The sequence below is a fragment of the Lepidochelys olivacea genome (assembly GCF_965140295.1).
Source record: "Lepidochelys olivacea isolate rLepOli2 genome assembly, chromosome: 10".
Classification (NCBI taxonomy): Eukaryota; Metazoa; Chordata; order Testudines; family Cheloniidae; genus Lepidochelys; species Lepidochelys olivacea.
Genome location: NC_140420.1, coordinates 16,960,324 through 16,976,927, shown reverse-complemented (window position 1 = coordinate 16,976,927; position 16,604 = coordinate 16,960,324). Strand labels below are relative to the sequence as shown.

The 16,604-nt window shown below is 47.7% G+C and overlaps 1 protein-coding gene across 1 annotated transcript in view; it reads right to left on the bottom strand.

The window, feature by feature from the left end:
• Window positions 1–16,604, bottom strand: part of LOC311527379 (uncharacterized protein) — an 87,187-nt gene that overhangs the window by 13,440 nt on the left and 57,143 nt on the right. Inside the window, exons 62-78 of the mRNA XM_084641298.1 lie at window positions 15,574–15,755; window positions 15,407–15,498; window positions 15,181–15,305; window positions 14,589–14,778; window positions 8,566–8,642; window positions 8,281–8,364; window positions 8,110–8,204; window positions 7,545–7,706; window positions 6,907–6,951; window positions 6,485–6,649; window positions 5,896–5,992; window positions 5,612–5,793; window positions 4,355–4,484; window positions 3,152–3,333; window positions 2,985–3,076; window positions 2,759–2,883; window positions 2,167–2,356 (exon numbers count right to left, since the gene is read on the bottom strand). Of these exons, the coding sequence (XP_084497424.1) occupies window positions 2,167–2,356; window positions 2,759–2,883; window positions 2,985–3,076; window positions 3,152–3,333; window positions 4,355–4,484; window positions 5,612–5,793; window positions 5,896–5,992; window positions 6,485–6,649; window positions 6,907–6,951; window positions 7,545–7,706; window positions 8,110–8,204; window positions 8,281–8,364; window positions 8,566–8,642; window positions 14,589–14,778; window positions 15,181–15,305; window positions 15,407–15,498; window positions 15,574–15,755 (2,215 nt within the window). The remainder of the gene's footprint in view (window positions 1–2,166; window positions 2,357–2,758; window positions 2,884–2,984; window positions 3,077–3,151; window positions 3,334–4,354; window positions 4,485–5,611; window positions 5,794–5,895; window positions 5,993–6,484; window positions 6,650–6,906; window positions 6,952–7,544; window positions 7,707–8,109; window positions 8,205–8,280; window positions 8,365–8,565; window positions 8,643–14,588; window positions 14,779–15,180; window positions 15,306–15,406; window positions 15,499–15,573; window positions 15,756–16,604) is intronic.

Here is a 16,604-nt window from a genome sequence, read left to right as displayed (position 1 = left end):
GTACGCAGACTCTTGCGGATCTACCTTGCTGCTACTGCTGATGTACTGACGGGCATTGACTTCTACTGGTTGAGTCGTGGATAGGATCAGAGGAAACATGGAGCTCTTTAGCACAAAGACCGAGGCCCAGGGTTGTCACCTTAATGATGAATGTAGGTTAGGTTGAGATTAGGCTCACTCTCTCCTTGGTGTATCTACAGAATAAGGGTTCTAAAATACTGCCAACAATACAAGTGCCTTCACCCTACTACATTAACTGAACAGTAAGGAGCAGCTGTATAGTAGAATAGGTACTTACGACAATTAAACAATGGAATAGGACAGTTGTCAGGCTAGCGCAGTTACTATTGAGTTAACATTTTGTACCATGGGACTGGCTGGTTGGTTGGTCTGGGCTTTAGAGAGGCGCCAAGTCTCACTGGCTTCTGGTGGAAACTAGAAGCTAGATATTCGGAAGGGGCTACTTCTGAAATAAAGGAGAGAGAGTCTACCACGAACTAGTGCATCCAGCAGTTTATTTTGTCACAGGTCATTTAGCATATCACTTTCCCATTACAGCTTTTGTCCTCTTCAGATTTTTAAAGAGAGCCACTGACACCAGTGCAGTGACCATCAGGCCAAGGACCACAGTAGCTGCTGCTGCTACTACAGTGGTCCATGCTCCTTCTCTCACGGGAGTTTCTTCTGTAGGGAGGAAAAAAGGGTGAACCACAAGTCAGTGGCCAGATTATGCCATAACTTGGATTGGCAACAACATGCCTCAGTTAGGTCAAGGAGAGGGTATTTGTTCCATACCTTGGGTTGAAGGCCATTCATCTGCTACAAAGCTAACAGGACCAGGTAAGCTTGCTACACCGGAGTTCTCTGCTTGCATCACAACAACATCTGCAAGAGATTAGTCAACACATAATTCTGACTAACTGGAGTCTGGAAATCCACAAACATAGCAAGCTAACTGGAATATCAACAGGAATGCTTCAAGGTCTAGAAAACATGGCCTACAAGAAGGTGGAAAGGGGGTTTAGTCCAGAAAAGACAACTGAGCGGTACCTTACTTTGACATGCTTGAAGACTTTCCACTGATAACAGTGCTGGATCAATCAGGGGCTTCAATCACAGCAAGGGCTGTTTAGTTTAGGAAAGGTCTCTCTCCTAATGTCTAACTGCAAGGGTAGGTAGGCACTGGAGCAAAAGTTACCTAGATGGTTTGCAGAATTGGTCACTGGTGGTTGTTAACGAAAAGTAGAGCGGGCTAGATAGTACTTAGTCCTGGTTGAGTGCAGGAGACTGACTAGAAGACCTAGCAAGTTCCCTTACACACCTACATTATTCTGCTGTGGTAGGACGGCATGTTTACGTGACATTCTAGTTGCCAGCAGTGATTAAATCCTACCTCGTTTGTTTCTGGCTGAGGGAGGACATTGTGTTGAACACAGAGGGGAGTCTGGATGAAGTCTGTCACAGAGAAGAGCACTGCAGTGGAAGTACACCTAGGAGGAAAGATAAGGGAGAGACATTTGGAGCACAGGAAGCCCGAGCCTTTAGCTAATGGAAGAGGGACTGCACTTACTAGGCTAGTGAGAGCCTTGTCACCCGCTACAAAGGCAAAGGTCTTCACTTCAAATCTCTGGCGATAGTTGGGATAGCTGACTGCTAGGCCCACTGGATGAAATGCGGTTCTGTAGTTATCTAGTTCATAGTCACACCTACAGGAGGTCATGTAGAAAGGCAGCTTCTCAGAGAGGTCAGAGTTGAAATCAGGCAAGAAGAGAGTCTTGGAAGGTTTGCGTCATTAACATTCAAGTTTAATATTTAGTCCATTACCCAAGAGACCCTCAATACTGTTTCCTAGAGATCTGCCAGAGCTTGGAAGCCTGCATTTGGACAGCAATTCATTGGGGTTGAGTCACTCAGTTGTGAGCCATTAGAGTGACAGTTGGCATTTACACATTTTAGTCCTTGAGCATGTGCACTCTCAAATGTCTAACTTGACCGAAGGCTAGAGCGACCTCCACTTTGTGGTCAGATCATAGCCAGACCGCAACCCTTTGCGCCTACATCTGTGTGAGGAACATGCGCTCACAGCTCCAACAAGCCTTTGCATAGCACTTCAGGGAAACCAGACCAGCCTCACCTATGTTCCTACAGGAGTTGGAATATACCTACCCATCCACAACAATGTTCCACCGGGGCAGAGAGCTTGGATCTTGCGAGGTTGTTGCCCAGCAGTCATCCAGTACCAGTCGGATGTTGGGGTCATTGCGGTTCAGAACTTGCACTTCCAAGAAGATTGGTTGCCGCAGATATTTCACAATAGGGTACTGGTCGTCACTGTAGGGCTGCATGTAGGAGTCATCTGAAAAAACCAAGGACGGCAGAGTTGACAGCCCAGTTCGCAATAGGTAGGAATCTCAATCTAGAGAGATGAAGCAGCCAGCTAAGTAAGAAGTCTGGTACTGTAGATGCATAGAAGGACACAGCTAGTGAGTGCTTTAGTTGAACTCCTTGCACAGGGAGAGAAAAAGCCTCCTAAACTCAACATCCCTACTGGATTCCCCCATAGCAAGAGGCTCTATTAAAACCTAGCCTGCCAGGTCTACGTCACAGACCACCAGTGATGGAATCATGCCACCCCCAGATATCAAAAGGTCTCTGGGTCTACTGCTCTGGACAGTAGGGACTGAAGAGCTCCTTTGACTATGGAGGGAATCACTCATTTCTGCCCTGCACACAATTTGCAGCTAGATGCAAGCTTTACCTGGATAGATCAGCAGGATCAAGGAGAGAGGACCCTGGTTTATTGAAGAAACTGGAGGAGGGAGACTGCTTATCCTTACGCTCAGGGACGCATCACCACTTTTGTAGGTGCACACTACGGTCAGCCTGAAAGGCAGAATGCGCAGCATCAGCTTAGCTGGCAATTTGCAGTCAGTCACTTTGCTTAGTGTTGCGATGGGCTGTCACCAGCAGAGTTGTGGACTGACCTGAATTCACTGTCCCTAGAAATCCTGCGTGGCGGTTGATCTGCCCACAAGGCACGCACTTCGTTCTCATAAGTTGTCCTCTCGCCTTCAAACTACAGGGGATACAGGAGTCTTAGTGACTGCCCTGCCACATGAGCGCCTTTCGCAGACACTGTCCTGACACTTACCCTCTGCCTTGTCCCACACCTGTTCAGTGGGACGTGAAACCGAACCATGTCATTTGAGGGAGACTTGAAGACTGGTTTGCATGTAGGATCTCTTAGCCTGATGGTATCCAAGTCTAGGGCTGGTTTTGTCCTGTCACTCTGTACTTCAAAGTCCATGTAGCCATCCTGAGTGCACACAGCAGCTGAAACATTCAAGGAATTGGGATGGGTTGCTGTAGGGGACTCCTGGACATGGGGCTATGGCAGCTCCTGCCTCAGTTCAGTGAGGGACTCGAGTATTCTGAGCTGTGTGCACAGGGGCCCTAACTACCCTAGGAGGAGCTGTCCTGAGCCTACTGGATTGTAGTTTCTCCAGTTTGTATTGCATGACCTGGAGGGCAAGGATCCTGCAACAGCTCATACCAGGAGGCTCAAGGACCCAGAGCTGCTGGCAAGCAGTGCTCTATGGCTTAGATGAGGGGGAACCAAAACCTGAGACTAGGCTGGAAACATTGCATTAGGAGTTGTTTAGGGCAGGCCAGGCAGGAGAAGTGGTATGGCTCCAGGTCAAGATTAGTTGCACTGTAGGTTGGGGGACAGCTGGTGAATTCTTTTCTGCAGCAGAGAGCTAGCAGCTGCTGGGGAGCCAGGAACTATGGGAAAAGCTTATGAGATGTTCAGTTGTATGTGGGGCTGCCTACCTGCCACCTTGGGGACGGGGGCATGCAAGAGGGGAGGGAGAAGGAGGAGGAAAGCAGTTCATTTTACAGTGAACACAAATGCACTTTGATGATCAGACACCAAAGACTCCCTTCCACTTCCAAGGAGTGGATGTCCAGAATATCTAAGTATGTAATCAGATACATAGGCCTGAGACGCCCCACCACCTAGGAAGGGGCATCCATTTTAGATTGAATTAGTGTGACTTGGCATCTTTATAGTGGAGCCCATTAGTTGCTGAGAACCACCCTACATTGTAAGTTTTGCTTGCCAGCTATTAAGAGTTTACATCAAATATATCAACACTTTAGCCATATGTTCACCCAATGAATCTTGGGCTGTGCGCTGCAGTTTGAGGTCCACTCATGTTCTCCTGTACGGAGGTGGATGACAGCCAGCTTCAGTATTTCATGCTGAGCATGATGAAGTCTCATTTGTAGGCCAGTACTTCTGGGATAGCTGAACCAGCACAGAATGAGTTGACAGAAGTACATGTGGTCTTACCTATTGGTGCATGTTGATCACAGGGACACTCTGGGTAAGTGACCATTGACACCATTTCTCCACGGAAGTTGAAAGTTAGCCTTAGAGATGCTATGTATGACTGAAGTCCTAAGCAGCTCTCCTTGTACAGCTGGAAGAGAGGGAGGCCGGCCACAACATTTGTTATTTAAGACAGCTGAAAGTCTGTAATGGTAATTTTAGTTATTTATGTTTGCTGGTAAGAGGACAATGGCAAAGGTAGCCTTTTGCCCAAGATCAGACACTCATTTAGACTGGACCAATCTAGCCAGAAATATTTTGCTTTGATTAGCTATTTCTTACTCCAGGAGATTGAGTAGGCTGGTTTAGAAGTAGAAATTTGTAAATTTTACATCCATAACTGATTTAGAGTGTCATCTTTAGGAAAGAGATATTTAGACCTTGTCCAAAGCTCAGTCAATCCTTTAAGTATATATATTTGGCTCTGCAGAGCCAGACTAAGTAGTCCAGCAGCCTGGGTTCTCACAACTTTAACTCATTTGTAAGCGTTAGAATACAGCAGGCTAGGTTTTATTCTCAGTCATCCCTGACCCAGAGATCTCACATAAGCAGCACAATCTACAGGAAACTGAATACCATCTCTATCTAGGTATATTAGACCAAACTCCTCATTCTATCCATGGGGGTATTCTAATTTCTTGTGAAGAGCAATAGCCTTACAGATCATTCCAGGGATAACTGCCAGCCTGGAGTATTGTGGGAGTAGTAGACAAGTTGCCTGTCCAGGCTGCAGAATGGCAGAGCTAGTGTCATGTTACCAAGACAAGAGAAGGTCCAGAACAAGTAGCTCAAGTCCAGTGCAGTAGCAAGGGGTAGTTTGTTGTCAGGAAACATTGCTTGAATGTTAAGCAAGGAAGTATTTAAAAAAAACCCACACATTTGGAAAGGGCTATAGAGAGGGGGCTTGTATTGCAATAATGAGATCAGATTAGTGCCTGAAAAAAGTTAGTGGTTTATATGACCATTACTCTGAAGCTTTGGACATTGCCTGGTTGTGAGAGTTGAGGGAAAAGAATCAGATGGCAGCCAAACGACAGCTGCTGAAGGTACAGATACCTACAGTCTAGTCCAGTCCTATGGCTTGGAACAGACTCTGCTGGTAGGACAGCAAATCTGATTTTGTAGATCAGCCCTTTCTATTGCATCTTTGGTTTGCATTTCACTCACAATTATGACCATTCCTAATTGGAGTCAGATACTAGTTTGTAGGGAGCTTACTCTGGACTTCAGGATTCTTTTGTTGATGTGCAGCTTCACGCCCCTTCTTGTGTCCAGAGCAATTCCATTTGCTTGGAGTTGGGTCATGGGAATGTTTCTGTTGTCTATACTCACAGCAGAGAGGATCCCTGGGAAAGCTGGGATGGCAACAGTCATGTGTGTGGAGTTACAGGTTGCTGGGCCTGCAAGAATAGCTCTGTTAGTGTCCAGAGACATTTTAAGGTCCAAGTCCCTCTCGGGTCAGAGGAGGGACCAGCTTCCTCTGTGAAGAGGGGAAGTTTTACCTGGTGCACAGATCATTCTTGATTCTACAGTTAGCCGCTGGTCAGGAGGCCCATATGAAAGCTTGAGTGCCACAGTATATAGCATCTGGTTGTCTTGCTGCAGAGGATAGATACGGTTGAGAACAGCAGGTTATTCAGAGTGCAGTTCCCAGTGCCAGGTATAAAAGAAGCCTATTAGGATTCAGTAAGCCAGGCTGTAGTTCTGAAGAGACTTCAGAAGTTATGAGAAGTCTTGCAGGGCATGTTAGCCATTTAAATTGTTGGGAAGGCAGAAAGCCACTGGAATTACACCCTAGCCATTTCACATAACTCCTACACACAGGAGTTTTGGGAAGGGTGTACAAGCTCCATTCTAGGCCGTCATGCACCACCTGGATTCATAGCCAGAAGTCAAGCTGAAGCTCTCACACACTCCCATTTCCAGATGCCCTCATGGACTGCATGTAGAGTCAGACTAATCAGACTGCCCCAATAGCTCAGACTAGTGAGCCTCAGAAGTCTGAGGCTTCTCACGGTTCTATTTATAGACACCATCGTTTGCCGATGGCAAGTTTTGCCTTTCAGCCTCGAGACAGTCTTGTGCACCTACCTTGTAAGAGGCGACTCCAGTTGCACCAAAAGAAACCTGGAAGATTAGGTTGTTGCTGTCAGCTAGGAATGTATACCCTTGCTGCATGGCTTGCCTAAGGCTTAGCCTGTGTGTTCGTGTTCCATCATCTATGGACAGTATCCAGGCCATCTGAGATTCTGTAGTCTGCAATTTGAGACTTCTGGTCAGTCAAGCATAAGGTTTTTCCATTACCGAGCAAGGGGGTTATTGTTCTTATCTTTAAGAAGTGTTAAGACTGCTGTGAGTGGCAGCTTGGCTAACCAACACAAGAGAGATACTGAAGGGTCCAGTTTGCTACTTTAGCAAGCATCACCAAAGTGGCAGTTTCTACATGCAGCAGTTCTACTTTAGAGGCATGTTACTTTGCACACCCAGCCCCCATTTTGACCGACGTTTCATACCATGTGTTCATCAGCAAAACTGGGAAGGAGTCTTGGAAACACAACCTGAAAGAGAACGGGACAGCAGCTGACTTCAAAGCACACTGTTCAAAGAGAAGAGGATACCAAGCAAGCTTTCCATGGTGAATGGAACAAGGAGCCTCTAACCCATTAGAGGAATGGAAGCTTTCGGGGAGCCTTCTGAGGAAGTGTGCTGCAGTGGCTAGAGGCCTGGCTTGTTTTCAGAGGAACAAGGTGGGGAAGCAGCAAATGCTGTTCTCCCCCTGTAGTTTAGGGCACCTGTGCCCAGGTTGACAGCTACTGACCATTAGCCAATAGAGGGGTCTACATAATTCAGTAAGCTGTGCCAAGCCTAGCCAGGGAAGCCCTTAGAAGTACACAAAGGAGGAGGTAAAGGTAACTAGCTAGAGTTTTTACAAATAAGAAGGCTAGTCTTTAATCTGAGTCTTCCCAGAGATCAGGAAGGGGAAAATCCACTATCCTCCTGCTACTCAGTCTTATTTCCTTACTCCCACCACCCAAAGAGAGTCGACAGACACATCTTCAAGATTTGACTGAGAGGCCATTGAGGTGTCAGACTCCTCTCTACAGCTGAGAGCGGTTCCCTTTCCAAGGGATTGTCAAACTGCCCCACTTACTGCCATGAAGTCTTTAGTACAGTTTGTAGCTCCTGTAAAAATAGTAGGGACGACTTCATCTGCTTGAAGAGAATCACAGCCAATACTGTAGGTTACATTCTTGTCCCTTGCAATGGTTTTGTTGAGCACCAGCAGCTCTAGTCTCAGCTGGTGTTGGCCATGCTATAGCAAGAGAACACATTGGTCAGAATAAGACAGTGGCACAGTTTTACATTACTAGATGTTGCCTCAGATCAGCAATTAGAGCCAACCCTCAGAGGCCACATGTTCAAGTTGAGAATTTGCTTCAGCTGAAGTTGCTGTCTATAGAAGAGGCAGGGTTAGTTTTTAAAAATGGCTGTATTTGCATCCTTACTCAAAGGAAGGAATTTGATTTGTTGGGAGCCATTTGATTAGTCATTATTACATGGAAGCACCACCTCAGTGGGTGCTCTCAGGAGAAGGAGTCTCCCAGGAAAGAGATGGTACGTTACATGACCCAACACTGTAGTTGGGTCACTTAGGAGGAGTCACTTTGGAGCCTCTGTCAAGTGAGCATGTTCCCAAAGCAGAGGGACAGTTTTACCTCTAGTCTGGTGCAGTTCACATACAGAGCAGTTACAGTCAGCCTCTCATGATCCACCATGTAGTCACAGTCTACAATCTCTTCACCACTTCCATCTAGAAAGAGTAAGCTGGTCAGCTATGCTGCTAGAAGTTGCCTTGAGAACCTAGCTAAACATGCAGCAATACATACCAACTACATGGACCTGCCAGAAGTTGCTTCCAAGCTCTCTGGGAAACCCAATCAACATTTTGTCAGTGTGACAAGACACCGTCCCTACAAGAGGAAGTGAGCAGTCTGATATCAACTCCTTGCAACACAGGATAGAAGACAGCATACAGGCCGTTAGTATGCTAAAACCCACTCACTCCAGCAAATGGAGAAGAGAGTCACCGCAGGGTCAGTAAAACTATCCTATCAGCCTCAAGACAAGTCCACTCCTGCCCCCCACCATGATCAGGGGAATGCCCTGGTTACCTGGGAAGTCTAGAGCCATGGAACTAGTAACACCAGCTGTCAAGGGCACTATAAGGCAACCAAGTAAAAGAAGCAGCCTGCAAACAAGAGAGAAGATGCTCAGAAGCCAGCACAGCAAACAGAACCCTCCCTATACACAACCCTACGCAACCCACCCACTTACCACATGCTGTAAAAGGACCAGCCTAGCTGTAATACAGGCAACCTCATGGCTCAGAGTCAAGCCACCCACATGAAAACACCAGAACAACTCACCTCCTACTCAGCTACAGGGGTTATATAGGAGGGGCTGCAGCCCCAGCACACCAGCAGCTCTTGGAAAACACCTGGGATGCTTCCTCAACACCTGCTAGCAGCTGACTCTGAGGCTGATGGTTTGCACCTGGCCCTGTTCTGTGCTGCAATCAGTGAGGAGGGGCAGCTTAGGGACAAAGCTCCTCTTTCAAGGGGATTTTATGCCCCTTTGCACAATTTTCTGTTTCCCTTCACTTTTAAGATTACTTTCGGTATCCATTTTTCCTTTCACCCTGCTCTTCCACCGCCTTTCTCCCTCCGCTAGAAGATGGAGCAAAATAGCTGAGGAGCTAGAAACAGACAAATGCTTTGTGTGGCAGCCTTAAGCTCCCCTAGCCCTTTGCCCCTTACCAAGGAGAACACTTGGCATTGCTGGGCTCTTCTGCCCACTAAAACAGCCTTGTGCTCAGCCATGGGGTTTGTAGGTCACCCCACGCTTGGGAACTATCCTCAGTAGCCCCCGCCCGGGAAATCTTCATTGCCAGGGTAGTTCTGTTGAGGAGGGATAGTTTGTCCAATATCTAGTTTGCCATAACTGTTACCAATGTGAATGAATCCTCCCAACCCTCGGGGAAGTAGAGGAATGGTTGTCGTCAGTATTAATCTGTATGTAAGGGGACTGTTGCCCCCTTATTAACATTCAGTGGGGGTGTTTTAGTTGCTAACTCTCAGTACTAAAAAGAGGGAAGGGTCGATGGGTATGGTGAGCAGCTGGGGAGAGCGAGGGGGACCCTGGGCAGCGGGCCCAGCATAGGGAGACGCCTGAGCCAAGAGGCTCTGCAGGCCAGGTTTGGATCATAACCCCGACAGGGCAGGGGCGACACTGGGAAGAAGGGTCCTACCACTTAGAGCCTGAGAGCGTGCAGCCACCACAAGAGCAAGCGTCCAACCCACAGCATCCCCGCTAGCAGGGCTAGGTCTGGTCATTATCTGTTTAATAGTCCTCTTTGCAAGTGTAATGCATACACTGCAATTGAAATTTGGCTATATGAGGCTAGCATTAGTCTCCTTTCCACCATGCTATTTCAAGTCATACGCTAAGTGAGATAGCAGAGCTTTGAAAACTGTGTTTGTTCCCTGGCATCTCTTCGCACCCCTAGCCAGGGGCAGCAGCTCTGCATAATTTTGGGTGGCGCCCAGAAAGGGTCCAAGTCCCACCCCCACGCATCTGCCTAAGGCTCTGGGAGGGAGTTTAGGTGCAGGAGGGGTGCAGACTATGAGAGAGACTTTGGGTGCTGCGTGCAGGCTTTGGCCTGGGACAGAGGGTTAGGGTGCAGGGCTGGGCCAAGGATGAGGGGTTTGGGATGCAGAAAGCAGGCTGCCCTGGGGCTGCGGGCCAGAGAGGAGAATTCCCCCCAGCCCTCTACCCCCCTGGCAGCAGCAAGTACTGGGGAGGGAGGAGGGCCTCTCCCCAGCACAATACTCATCCAAGCTCTCCACAGCTGCTGCTCAGGAGGTCCAGCCAGGATAAGCCCCCCGCAGTGAGGCACAGCAGCCACCTCAGATTGCCCCCAGTGCCGCTCCCTTGTAGCTGGCAGTGGCCAGCGAGGGAGCGGACCATGGAGCTGCAGGGGGCAGCTGCCCATAGCAGGCAGGGATGCTCCAGGTGAGGCACACAGGGGTGGCAGGTGGGCCCTGGGGAAAGACCTGCCCTCAACATTGGTGAAGCTGGGCCCTCCCAGGCCCTGAATTTTCTGGAGCCTGGGCACCATGGGCCCAAACAACTCACTGCCCCTGCCCCTTGCACAGTGTAGGCAATATAGAGAACTATATACAGGACTAGGCCTCCTACTGTAGTTCTTAGAGCAAGGAAGGTGATTTACCTAGAGAGGTACTGTGGGGAGTGGAAGGGGGAGAAATCCGCACTGGAAGCCCCCTCAGATTCTGCCAGCAGCCCTCTAACAGTGCTTTCTCACTGCTATTACTTGAGCTTCCCTTGATATACAAACATGAGAAATGGAGTAGGGTTAGGTGACAGGAATACTCAGTCATTCCAAGAAAAGATCCTCGAACAGCAAGAGGAACAGGCACTGCTCTCATCCTAATATAGCTATAGTTATCCTAAAGGATTATGTGGGGGAAGGAAAGTAGGAAGCAGGGAGATATTTAGTTATTCATACAGAGAAAAAAAAAATCACAGTTCAGACAATTTATCCCATTAAATTCTAACTTGAGAGAAAGCACAGAATTTGGAGGGGAGGGGGGGAAATGTGTAGTCAGTGTTCAGTTCCATGGCACTAGAGATCCTAGCAATTTCACACATCTAGGAAAGCAGCAGCTGTGGAGAATACAGTCACCTGAGGTGCTAGTATAGTGATATCTGACACTAGGGTTAAGCTACTGTCCAGCCCCAGAGGAGAGGGCCCTCAAGTTAATTACGCAATTGTGAGGAAGTTTGCTTTTTTGTTGTTTTTTAAACCAGCTAAGTCTTTTGTCAGCCAGGCAAGTTACTCAGTCTTGAAGGGGGTGTAAATAGCCTGATGAAGAGTTCATTTTAAATCTAAGGATAGTAGTTAGTAAAAAGATGGCTCTATTCTCTGTCTACCCTGCCTTTTTGGAAGTAGCCTCACTGATTTTATGCTATGGCCAGAGTAGGTCATAGAGTAAGTAGGGACATTTAAATTTTCCAGTTAAAGGTAGCAACTGTGCCACAGTTGCTCTGTTATGCAGTAAGTAAGCACCCTGATTTTCAAAGGGTTAAAAAAAAACCCTCAAGTTGATCCCATTTCAAAACAAGAACCCCAACACTATGTGATTAGATCCACTGGGTGTGTAGTCTGGAACTGTGGCAGGCATGCTGTGTAGCCCTGACTCTTCTTCCCCCTGCCCTAGAGGCAATTAAAAAACCATACACCCACCCTCAAACTAGCCAATTAAACCAAAAAACCAAGCCCAAATCCAGTATTCCCACCCCCCACATTTGGCATATAACTGCCTATTCCTGATCAGGTGTCACTTTCTGCATGTAGCATAGGTACCTCAGCCCACATGGAGTTGTCAGAGACTATGGCAGAGAAGAGATGTTGCCAAAATAACCCTGGCAAAGGTCTTGGTTTGGACAAGTCTACTTTTCTAGGTCCAGTTACTGGCCACCAACTGCTGCGTGGCTCTAGGTTTTGTGTAGGGCAAGTATTGCCAATTCGGAAATCAGGACTACAGTTTGTTCTTGCCTGCTGCATCTCTGGGAGCTGGTGTTCACAGAAAACCACAGCTATGGAGGACAGCTTTATGAAAGCCCTATTGCTGGCCTAAGTTTAAGCCTAGTGTAGTGGCTAGTATCTGCCAGAGTCACCACCACTATGCCAGGACACTTGAGCTACACAGCGCGTGGCTGGAGACCCTAGCCCTGCAACTGCATGGGTAAGCTAGAAGAGTAGCAGAAGGTTGACAAACAGCACAACATTTTCTAGAATACAGTTGTCTCTTCAAAAATGCCCCATAGTGTCAAGTGTAGTGAGTCCAACTGCTTTTGTAATAGGCACTATGAGTGGTTAGTTTCATTAGTGCTAGACATGGCGCCGTTAGTATAAGAACACAAGATCTCCTAAAATGTAGGGCTAGTAAGCAGACTCTTGCGGATCTACCTTGCTACTACTGCTGATGTACTGATGGGCATTGACTTCTACTGGTTGAGTCGTGGATAGGATCAGAGGAAACATGGAGCTCTTTAGCGCAAAGACCGAGGCCCAGGGTTGTCACCTTAATGATGAATGTAGGTTAGGTTGAGATTAGGCTCACTCTCTCCTTGGTGTATCTGCAGAATAAGGGTTCTTAAATACTGCCAACAATACAAGTGCCTTCACCCTACTACATTAACTGAACAGTAAGGAGCAGCTGTATAGTAGAATAGGTACTTACGACAATTAAACAATGGAATTAGGACAGTTGTCAGGCTAGTGCAGTTACTATTGAGTTAACATTTTGTACCATGGGACTGGCTGGTTGGTCGGTCTGGGCTTTAGAGAGGTGCCAAGTCTCACTGGCTTCTGGTGGAAACTAGAAGCTAGATTTTCAGAAGGGGCTACTTCTGAAATAAAGGAGAGAGAGTCTACCATGAACTAGTGCATCCAGCAGTTTATTTTGTCACAGGTCATTTAGCATATCACTTTCCCATTACAGCTTTTGTCCTCTTCAGATTTTTAAAGAGAGCCACTGACACCAGTGCAGTGACCATCAGGCCAAGGACCACAGTAGCTGCTGCTGCTACTACAGTGGTCCATGCTCCTTCTCTCACGGGAGTTTCTTCTGTAGGGAGGAAAAAAGGGTGAACCACAAGTCAGTGGCCAGATTATGCCATAACTTGGATTGGCAACAACATGCCTCAGTTAGGTCAAGGAGAGGGTATTTGTTCCATACCTTGGGTTGAAGGCCATTCATCTGCTACAAAGCTAACAGGACCAGGTAAGCTTGCTACACCGGAGTTCTCTGCTTGCATCACAACAACATCTGCAAGAGATTAGTCAACACATAATTCTGACTAACTGGAGTCTGGAAATCCACAAACATAGCAAGCTAACTGGAATATCAACAGGAATGCTTCAAGGTCTAGAAAACATGGCCTACAAGAAGGTGGAAAGGGGGTTTAGTCCAGCAAAGACAACTGAGCGGTACCTTACTTTGACATGCTTGAAGTCTTTCCACTGATAACAGTGCTGGATCAATCAGGGGCTTCAATCACAGCAAGGGATGTTTAGGTTAGGAAAGGTTTCTCTCCTAATGTCTAACTGCAAGGGTAGGTAGGCACTGGAGCAAAGTTACCTAGATGGTTTGCAGAATTTGTCACTGGTGGTTGTTAACGAAAAGTAGAGCGGGATAGATAGTACTTAGTCCTGGCTGAGTGCAGGAGACTAGAAGACCTAGCAAGTTCCCTTTCACACCTACATTATTCTGCTGTGGTAGGACGGCATGTTTACGTGACATTCTAGTTGCCAGCAGTGATTAAATCCTACCTCGTTTGTTTCTGGCTGAGGGAGGACATTGTGTTGAACACAGAGGGGAGTCTGGATGAAGTCTGTCACAGAGAAGAGCACTGCAGTGGAAGTACACCTAGGAGGAAAGATAAGGGAGAGACATTTGGAGCACAGGAAGCCCGAGCCTTTAGCTAGTGGAAGAGGGACTGCACTTACTAGGCTAGTGAGAGCCTTGTCACCCGCTACAAAGGCAAAGGTCTTCACTTCAAATCTCTGGCGATAGTTGGGATAGCTGACTGCTAGGCCCACTGGATGAAATGCGGTTCTGTAGTTATCTAGTTCATAGTCACACCTACAGGAGGTCATGTAGAAAGGCAGCTTCTCAGAGAGGTCAGAGTTGAAATCAGGCAAGAAGAGAGTCTTGGAAGGTTTGCGTCATTAACATTCAAGTTTAATATTTAGTCCATTACCCAAGAGACCCTCAATACTGTTTCCTAGAGATCTGCCAGAGCTTGGAAGCCTGCATTTGGACAGCAATTCATTGGGGTTGAGTCACTCAGTTGTGAGCCATTAGAGTGACAGTTGGCATTTACACATTTTAGTCCTTGAGCATGTGCACTCTCAAATGTCTAGCTTGACCTAAGGCTAGAGCGACCTCCACTTTGTGGTCAGATCATAGCCAGACAGCAACCCTTTGCGCCTACATCTGTGTGAGGAACATGCGCTCACAGCTCCAACAAGCCTTTGCATAGCACTTCAGGGAAACACTTGAGCAGACCAGCCTCACCTATGTTCCTACAGGAGTTGGAATATACCTACCCATCCACAACAATGTTCCACCGGGGCAGAGAGCTTGGATCTTGCGAGGTTGTTGCCCAGCAGTCATCCAGTACCAGTCGGATGTTGGGGTCATTGCGGTTCAGAACTTGCACTTCCAAGAAGATTGGTTGCCGCAGATATTTCACAATAGGGTACTGGTCGTCACTGTAGGGCTGCATGTAGGAGTCATCTGAAAAAACCAAGGATGGCAGAGTTGACAGCCCAGTTCACAATAGGTAGGAATCTCAATCTAGAGAGATGAAGCAGCCAGCTAAGTAAGAAGTCTGGTACTGTAGGTGCATAGAAGGACACAGCTAGTGAGTGCTTTAGTTGAACTCCTTGCACAGGGAGAGAAAAAGCCTCCTAAACTCAACATCCCTACTGGATTCCCCCATAGCAAGAGGCTCTATTAAAACCTAGCCTGCCAGGTCTACATCACAGACCAGTAGTGATGGAATCATGCCACCCCTGGATATCAAAAGGTCTCTGGGTCTACTGCTCTGCATAGTAGGGACTGAAGAGCTCCTTTGACTATGGAAGGAATCAATCATTTCTGCCCTGGACACAATTTGTGGCTAGATGCAAGCTTTACCTGGATAGATCAGCAGGATCAAGGAGAGAGGACCCTGGTTTATTGAAGAAACTGGAGGAGGGAGACTGCTTATCCTTACGCTCAGGGACGCGTCACCACTTTTGTAGGTGCACACTACGGTCAGCCTGAAAGACAGAATGCGCAGCATCAGCTTAGCTGGCAATTTGCAGTCAGTCACTTTGCTTAGTGTTGCAATGGGCTGTCACCAGCAGAGTTGTGGACTGACCTGAATTCACTGTCCCTAGAAATCCTGCGTGGCGGTTGATCTGCCCACAAGGCACGCACTTCGTTCTCATAAGTTGTCCTCTCGCCTTCAAACTACAGGGGATACAGGAGTCTTAGTGACTGCCCTGCCACATGAGCGCCTTTTGCAGTCACTGTCCTGACACTTACCCTCTGCCTTGTCCCACACCTGTTCAGTGGGACGTGAAACCGAACCATGTCATTTGAGGGAGACTTGAAAACTGGTTTGCATGTAGGATCTCTTAGCCTGATGGTATCCAAGTCTAGGGCTGGTTTTGTCCTGTCACTCTGTACTTCAAAGTCCATGTAGCCATCCCGAGTGCACACAGCAGCTGAAACATTCAAGGAATTGGGATGGGTTGCTGTAGGGGACTCCTGGACATGGGGCTATGGCAGCTCCTGCCTCAGTTCAGTGAGGGACTCGAGTATTCTGAGCTGTGTGCACAGGGGCCCTAACTACCCTAGGAGGAGAAGTTGTCCGGAGCCTACTGGATTGTAGTATCTCCAGTTTGTATAGCATGACCTGGAGGGCAAGGATCCTGCAACAGCTCATACCAGGAGGCTCAAGGACCCAGAGCTGCTGGCAAGCAGTGCTCTATGGCTTAGATGAGGGGGAACCAAAACCTGAGACTAGGCTGGAAACATTCCATTAGGAGTTGTTTAGGGCAGGCCAGGCAGGAGAAGTGGTATGGCTCCAGGTCAAGATTAGTGGCACTGTAGGTTGGGGGACAGCTGGTGAATTCTTTTCTGCAGCAGAGAGCTAGCAGCTGCTGGGGAGCCAGGAACTATAGGAAAAGCTTATGAGATGTTCAGTTGTATGTGGGGCTGCCTACCTGCCACCTTGGGGACGGGGGCATGCAAGAGGGGAGGGAGAAGGAGGAGGAAAGCAGTTCGTTTTACAATGAACACAAATGCACTTTGATGATCAGACACCGAAGACTCCCTTCCACTTCCAAGGAGTGGATGTCCAGAATATCCAAGTATGTAATCAGATACATAGGCCTGAGACGCCCCACCAGCTAGAAAGGGGCATCCATTTTAGATTGAATTAGTGTGACTTGGCATCTTTATAGTGGAGCCCATTAGTTGCTGAGAACCACCCTACATTGTAAGTTTTGCTTGCCAGCTATTAAGAGTTTACATCAAATATATCAACACTTTAGCCATATGTTCACCCAATG